This window comes from Oncorhynchus tshawytscha, linkage group LG01 (genome assembly GCF_018296145.1).
Source record: "Oncorhynchus tshawytscha isolate Ot180627B linkage group LG01, Otsh_v2.0, whole genome shotgun sequence".
NCBI lineage: Eukaryota > Metazoa > Chordata > Actinopteri > Salmoniformes > Salmonidae > Oncorhynchus > Oncorhynchus tshawytscha.
The window spans coordinates 78,080,713-78,088,812 of record NC_056429.1 but is presented as its reverse complement, the minus strand read 5'-3'; the positions used below and the strand labels follow the sequence as shown (position 1 = coordinate 78,088,812).

At 43.8% G+C, this 8,100-nt stretch overlaps 1 protein-coding gene across 5 annotated transcripts; it reads left to right on the top strand.

Moving 5' to 3' along the window:
* Positions 1-1,477: 1,477 nt before the first annotated feature.
* On the top strand, positions 1,478-6,877 carry srsf2a (serine and arginine rich splicing factor 2a). Of its 5 annotated transcripts, none has more exons than XR_006083930.1 (4): positions 1,478-1,979; positions 3,375-3,649; positions 5,200-5,291; positions 6,304-6,877. XR_006083930.1 is itself a non-coding variant. In XM_024431045.2 (3 exons), exons 1-2 carry the CDS (start codon positions 1,618-1,620, stop codon positions 3,622-3,624), a joined length of 612 nt encoding a protein of 203 aa, XP_024286813.1. In that variant the 5' UTR covers positions 1,478-1,617; the 3' UTR covers positions 3,625-3,649; positions 5,200-5,999. The 5 variants fall into 5 exon arrangements, 3 of the variants coding, with proteins under 3 accessions (XP_024286813.1, XP_024286827.1, XP_024286806.1); XR_006083931.1 differs by having other exon boundaries at positions 3,375-3,657; XM_024431045.2 differs by lacking the exon at positions 6,304-6,877 and having other exon boundaries at positions 5,200-5,999.
* The last annotated feature ends 1,223 nt before the right edge of the window (positions 6,878-8,100 follow it).

Sequence of the window (8,100 nt, the reverse complement as noted above, 5' to 3'; positions counted from 1 at the left end):
TGACAGAATATTGACAGGACATGCCCAGAAATAGGGTCAAAACAACAGACAGAGCAGGGTTTCATCCAGAGACCTATGAAAGAGCTTCCCAGAAGTGCTGGTAGGAGTCCAGTCAGTCAGGGGTGCAGCAAAAGCACATGGTGTGTACCATGTTACACTCTAAAGATACTGTAGGAGGTTGAAGGATAGTCCTAATGCCCGAATGCCAGCCTACAGAGCCCACAACAAAGTATTTAGTGAGGAGCAGGAGAGGAGTCTGAAGGAGTATCTGTTAAGGACTGCAGATATTTACTTAAAGAGGTAGTCTTACACAATATAAATGGCCCAAAAGTGCAAACTCACAATTATTATTCTTTTAAAATTATGTTTAAAAGGTTAAAAAAAAAAAAATACATTTTTTTTTTTTAAAGAAATGTTGTGTTTGTTATTTAGGTAAGGGAAATGTGCATATCAGCTTGCCCAATGCTATCGCTTCAAGTATCCTGAGACCTGCGACACCAAGGAGATGGCTACCCATGACGTCATGCACAAATCTGGACAATGGGGTCTGCTATGGGTTTTGCTCAGTACAATTCAGCAGGCAAGCAGTTCCCACTGGACCTTCCCCAAACGTGGGAATGAATCACTGCCATGCAATGCAAAGTTGCGTAATTATATTTATCTATCAAGTCAAATGTATATTTTACATTTAGAAAGAAATAGATAAACAATCAACTTAGGCAACACAGAAATATTGATAGGCAATTCGACAATAAATGTATAGGCCTGTTTTGTGTTAGAACATGATACACACTGGTAGCATCCCAATAGCTAGTCTCGTGTAGCCAAACCTCCAAAATCAACTTTTTTGTCTCCTCATACAGTAGTAATAAAAGCCCAGTGCACTAATTCTGTTGAAAACAGCTGTTGTCGATATGTGCAAGAGGGTCCCTGGTTCGAGACCAGGTAGGGGCGAGGAGAGGGACGGAAGCTATACTGTTGCTCCTTTCCAATAAATATCGAGGGTCTTATTCTTTATGCGGATTTTAGAATTTTCGCATGAAAATCTCTTGCCAATTGAAAGAAAACCTACTGTAGCTAGAGTTACACGAACCAGACAGTTTTCACAATTATATGCAGCAACATATCATAGTGAGACTCCAAGTTTACTTCGATATGATGGTTATTATATAAGTATTTGCGCATAAGGCGTTCCACTACCATTTCGCGAATCATTCATTTTACCGACACAAACATATCATCTGTCAGCATTTACAACATTGTAACGAAATTGACTGTTTCCATCACAGCTGCCGTGATTTAAAAAAAAAAAATGGTATGCTTTACTGGCATAAAAACTGGATGGAAACGTGGGATCTGTTGTTATTTTAATCTTGACACCGTCAGTTAACATTCTAACTGTTCTGCCACTCCAATCCGCTACGGCGCGCTGTAGTTCCAAGAGGGAGTAGTTATTAACCCGCCAACACAAAAAGGAAGCTCCTGAGCCGCCATTTCATGTGCGAGCAGCTAAGAGAACGGGGTGAGTTGAGCACACAAATCAGCAAAACAAAAACAAATTTAGTCTACAATAACGATTTTAATCTTCGTCTGGCTATCTCATTTTGAGGAGCAAAGATGAGCTACGGAAGGCCTCCGCCCGATGTCGAGGGTATGTCCTCGCTCAAAGTGGACAATCTCACGTACCGGACCTCGCCTGAGACCCTACGCCGAGTTTTCGAGAAGTATGGCCGGGTGGGAGACGTGTACATCCCCCGCGATCGGTACACTAAGGAGAGCCGTGGTTTCGCCTTTGTGAGGTTCCACGATAAGCGCGACGCTGAAGACGCGATGGACGCCATGGACGGGGCCTTGCTCGATGGGCGGGAACTGCGAGTGCAGATGGCGCGATATGGCCGTCCACCAGACTCTCACTTCGGGCGCCGAGGCGGCAGTGGACCCCCAAGGAGGCATGGAGGCTACGGGCGCAGGAGCAGAAGGTAAGCTCTGATTCCAGTTTTAGTTAAATTTAGTAAAACATTGTAGTTAGCCAAGTGTACCTAGCAATTGTAATCTTGATGTAACTACAATATACTGGCCAATTTCAGCTAAATGTGCAATGGTATTTACTTTAGCTAGCTAGTTTAACTTTTTATAGTTAACGTAGTAGCAAATAGGCCAATCCAAAGGCAATGTATTCAGCGGCTATACACATCATATACACACTTTGTAGATAAAATATTCTCCATTCAGGCTGCAAATGTGTTGATTTCCTCAACTCTATTTAATGGCGAGAAGGCGGGTAAAATGTTCTGTAAAAAAACAGACCGCGGGGGATATAGCCAGCTAACTTAAACTCACCCCATTCCGTACAAATGTGCGCAACCGCAACATTCAAACGAGGCTACAAAGAAAACTAATGGGACTGTAGCGACTGTGTTGTCTTCAAAATCGGGGGTGTGAACTAGGTTTCTATTCAAGTGTTGATCGACATTGTAATGGCTCTATAGTATTGGAGAAAAGTTGAAAAACAACAGACCCTCTGTTACGTCTAGACGTGTCATGTCGTAACGTACACCACGCATAAAGCAACTATTTCGGTCTTACAATCTATCTCCACCAGGTGTAGCACTTCTCTCATCCTTTAAAAAGAAGAAATGGACAGTGATGGGGATAAGGGGGGATACCTAGTCATTTTTTGTGTCATCATTGCATGCAATCAGCATTCTCAAAGCCGCTGTTTACTTCTAAGATCACTTTAGCACCGCCCTAAAAACCCAATTCAAATTCGACACAAACCTTCAAATAGGTATGTAATGACACATTATATAAAATCTTTATAGTGTTTTATTTACATTTTAGGGGCGGAAAGGTGATACGTTGGACAGAGAGTGAAAAAAAGCAATTTTCCCACATCTCTCCTTCTCACCGCACATTAGTTTCGCTTCCCCACCCGCCATTAAAAAAAAAAAAAAGACCCGACGGGCTCATTGCCTGCTTGAATTATGCCAAAACAGGCATTGTTTAGGTCATGTAATTGATTCTGTTGGACAGGGGAGAAATTGTGCTTTACAATGGTATTGACATTACAGTTGATCTGGAAGTATTGTGTTTTCGGGGCGCTAAAATAAGCGCAATTGTACGGACAAAGGTGATGTACGAGTTTACATGAGTTTACATTACATAAATTCCCATTGGATGGTAAGATGAAGCAACATGATATCGCCATTTGCCGGCCTTTGGGCTAGTTAGCTAGCTACTACGTTATCAGTTGAGTTTGCAAGCTGCCATTGCAAAATCTAATTAGTCAATAAAAAACAGACTTGTATGAACCAAGTTGCAGTTATTTTTTTATCTAACTAAACATTATTACATTTTCTTCTGACCCTCCCCAGTCGTTCGGCCAGCCCCCGCCGGCGAAGACACAGCCGTTCCCGAAGCAGGAACCGCAGTCGTGGCCGTGACTACAGCCGCTCACGGTCTCGTTCCTACTCTAGATCCTGTTCCAAGTCCCGCACACCCCGCAAGAGCAAGTCCCCATCCCGATCAAGGTCCCGCAGCCGCACCCCGGCTTCTAACAGAGGCTCACGGTCGAGGTCCAAGAGCATGCCCAAATCCCCCGATGACAACGGAACCGAGTCTTAGTAACAACAGTTCCAAGCCAGACCCAGTAAGACGGTACACAGGGCATGGGAGAATGGGGGTGACCATCAGACAGCCACATGTGTTTGAGTCATAGAGATAGTTATAGGATGCCGCGTTGCGTCTGTCATGTTATGGCGTCTGTGAGAGCATGTGCAGCGCCATTGAGGCCATCTCCATATAGTTTTATTCTACTATGAGTTGGTAAACAAACTGAACGGTTGGTGATTTACTACCACCTGCAGTTATGGAATGTTTGCTCACTAGTATAATTAATTTGCTGTTGACCTGGATGGAGTTGTGTTTTATTTCATTTTACATTTATTTAACTAGGCAAGTCAGTTAAGAACAAATTCTTAACTGAGGTGAGGTATCCTTAAACCTTAGGAAGTCCCACCCCGTTGACTACAAAGTGATACAATTCCTCAATGGTGTTGCCCATGCTAAAACTGGCTTCTGGGCACAAGTCTGTCTATGGTTTGAGTATAGTTTGCTGAATGTAGGGCACATAATTATGTAAGGAACAATTATGGGAACTCTATGGTAGGACAGGACAGGTTCAATTCAAATGCAGTTGGACAGTGTTCTGCAACCTTAATAGTCCTTTGAATATTAGTATTTAGTAACCAGAGTTGCAGTGTACCAGTCAGTACTTCAGAATCCTGACCCTGGAATTTTACTTGGTGTTGTAGAGGAAACTGGAAATGTAACTAGTGTACAAAACAAATGTTAAGTTGTGTGTAGAGCGTGCAAGTGACACAAAGTAAAGTCAGGAAATAGAGATGGATACCTGCAGTGCACACTGAATGTGCCCACAGATCTAATCAACAGTGTGTGGGTGTCTGCCAATGTTTTATCCCCAAACAGTCACATCAGCTAACATTGGTTTGGGGTGGATGTTATCTGCAGGTCAGGGGTATAGTTGGCCAAAATTGTTTACAACATTTATAAAATGTGCCAGGGCCTATATAATTTTTTTTAGATGGGGTATATTTATTGCGGGGTGCTAAAATCAAACATTTGTTTACCTAAATGTGGAATTCTCTCCTCCAAGCTGCGGTGTCCTGTTGTCAAACCGAGAGGGTGTGGCAGATGGCAGTGTAAGAGCAGTTAGTGTGTTGTGATGCGACCTGCCTGAGGCTGTTGGTGGGGGGCGATGGCGGTTGCTATGGAGCAGGTCGTCACTGGCGGTGCGGTGGTCTGTGCTGTCAGTTGGTGAGGTACTGTATGTTCACAGGACCACAGACAGAATGCTGCTGGCTGTACCTCTGTGTCTGGTCTCACTGGTGCAGGAGGGAGGACCCCGAGGTTTGTTGTCCAATAAATGCCTGAGTAAAAATAAGAACAAATTGAGTGGTAGCTGTGGGTGGGGGGTCCTTGTAGTGAGAAGACATCCCATGTTGTTAGGAACTCTGTTCTATGCCAGTAACGTGGACAACTGACGAGCCCTCAATGGAATGGTTAAAAGGGGGTATTTTCTATCCGATTTTAGATTGAGAACAGTTGATTGTCTAGTTGTCAAACTAGCAACCTACCCTTTGACCTCCACTAATGCAGCTTGTCTTGTTTTCTTTCCAGATGTCAGACGATTGAGACTTCTCTGTGGACATCAACCAGAGCTTAAGTCTGCCAGTGGACACCTCTCTACGCCTAACAATACTGACCAAAAGGTTGTGACTTGGTCTAAAATGTTTCAGTTGCCCATAAATAGACTACTATATATTTACCAATGCGTGTAATGCCGTTGACTAGAGTGAAGGACATGTTTTGAGGTTAACTGTATTTTGTCTCATTGTTAGTGAAGGTTGGTTGCATATTAATTTGATTTAAACTTTTATGAAGTAGCCCCCCCTCTTTTTAAAAAATTAATTGAAGCCCTTATTTAGTAGTCTAATTCTCTACAGAAGGATTCCCCGTATTGAGTTACTGCTGTTCTTCTTTTGGAGAGTTGAATTTAGCAGTTACCCTAAACCAGCAACATGTAGAGGGAATCCTTATAAGCCAAACTTGTATAATAAAAATATGTAACATTTTACGTAATTCGCTAACCTAACTAGGAGTGCAGATAGTTTTTTTATTTTTATGTATGTACACTGAGTACACCAAACATTAGGAACACCTTCCTAATATTGAGTTGCACCTCCCTCTTTGCCCTCAGAACAGCCTCATTTCATGGGTGAATGGACTACATGGTGTCAAAAGCGTTCCGCAGGGATGCTGGCCCATATAGACTCCAATGCTTGCCACAGTTGTCCAGTTGGCTGGATGTCCTCTGGGTGATGAACCATTCTTGATACACACGGGGAGCTGTTGAGCATTAAAACCCCAGCAGCTTTGCAGTCCTTGACACAAACCTGTGTGCCTGGCACCTACTTACCCTGTTCAATGGCACTTAAATCTTTTATCTTGCGCATTCACCCTCCCTGAATGGCACACATACACAATCCATGTCTCAATGCTTAAAAATCCTTCTTTAACCCATCTCCTCCCCTTCTTCTACACTGATAGAAGTTTATTTAGCAAGTGACACCAATGAGGGATCATACTTTCACCTGGTCAGTCTGTCATGGAAAGAGCAGGTGTTCTTAATGTTTTCTATACTCAGTGTATATTGTTGATAAATTTTTATGTCTCTGGTATGCATTTACTTAATCCCCTCTTGTGTCATCTTTTGTGCACTAGGCGCAGTTGTGTAGCAGTTGAGTATTGCTGGTTAGCTGTTAAGGTGCGATGCAGTGCTGATGGTGAGGTGGCAGTGCCGTGGCTGGCGGGGGGTGTTGCGGTGCCCGGTGAGTGCCCGGTGCAGTTGCCGCCCTGCTATCGACTTTGTGCTGCTGCCGTTTGCCTGGTTCTGGTCTGTAAGAATAAATCAATCACTGCTGTGGTGGCAGATCTGATCATCCCATCTCTCTCCCTGTTGTCTTATGGTATCTTACCATTGTGGATGTACCAATACTATTTTCTTCCTCCCCTCTTTTTCCATCCCTAGCCTGGTGGAACCAGTCTGATCATTGTATTATCGATCAGGCTGGTTCCAACAGGTTAACTAGCCTACACCCCCCCCAAACTGTGCTTTAGTCCTCTGTTGTGAGCTGGTTGTATCCACTGATGGAAGAGTCTGTTATGGCTCGATAGAGGAGGGTTGGATAAAGGGCAACCCACTAGCTTGAAAAATTAGTCTCAGTATTATTTTGTGAACCCTCGCAAGATGTCTTGTAAATGCTCCAGGTGAAGGCTAATAAAAATGTCAAATTTGTTTTGTTGTAGACTGTTATTTGAGCAGATCTTGCGAGAGCCTGGTCTATAATGGCAGCTTTGCTCCATCAAAGTTAGCCAAGACACAAATAAAATAATTGTTATTGAGCCATTACATTTTTTTGTAACCATAATCCTTGAGTTAATAAAGCCGAATACAAACATGGTCTCTTGGGTAAAGGTGAGAGAGCCAACCTGAACATCCGTGGTGGGAAAAGTACCCAATTGACTAAAAGTGGCAGACCACGTGTAACACCTGCCCAGGATCGGTACACCTGAACATCACACCACGTACAGGATGGCAACAACAACTGTCCAAGTTACATCAGGAACGCACAAATCCCTCCATCAGTGCTCAGACTGTCCGCAATAGGCTGAGAGAGAAGCTGGACATGGCGTGTAGGCCTGTTGTAAGGCAGGTCCTCACCAGACATCATCGGCAACAACGTCGCCTATGGGCACAAACCCACCGTCGCTGGACTGGCAAACAGTGCTCTTCACTGACTGAGTCACGGTTTTGTCTCACCAGGGGTGATGGTCGGATTTGTGTTTATCGAAGGAATGAATGTTACACTGAGGCCTGTACTCTGGAATGGGATTGGTGTGAAGGGTCCATTGTGGTCTGGGGCGGTGTGTCACAGCATCATTGGACTGATCTTGTCATTGCAGGCAATCTCGACACTGGGAAGACCTGACATGACCCCAGTCGTACTGCTCGTTCTGTGCGTGATTTCCTGGAAGACAGGAATGTCAGTGTTCTGCCATGGCCAGCGAAGAGCCTGGATCTCAGTCCCATTGAGCACGTCTGGGACCTGTTGGAAAGGAGGCTGAGGGCTCGGGCCATTCCTCCCCAGAAATGTCCAGGAACTTGCAGGTGCCTTGGTGGAAGAGTGGGGTAACATCTCACAGCAAGAACTGGCAAATCTGATGCAGTCCATGAGGAGGAGATGTACTGCAGTACTTAATGCTGGTGGCCACACCAGATACTGACTGTTACTTTGTTCAGGGACACATTATTCAATTTATTAGTCACATGTCTGTGGAACTTGTTCAGTTTGTCTCAGTTGAATCTTGTTATGTTCATACAAATATTGACACATGTTAAGTTTGGGGGGAAAAACAGTTGACAGTGAGGAAATTTCTTTTTTTGTTGAGTTTTAAAAGTAAAATCAATAAATATTAAGTTACCCCGTAAAAAGCACTACTTGAGTAAAAGCCTAAAAG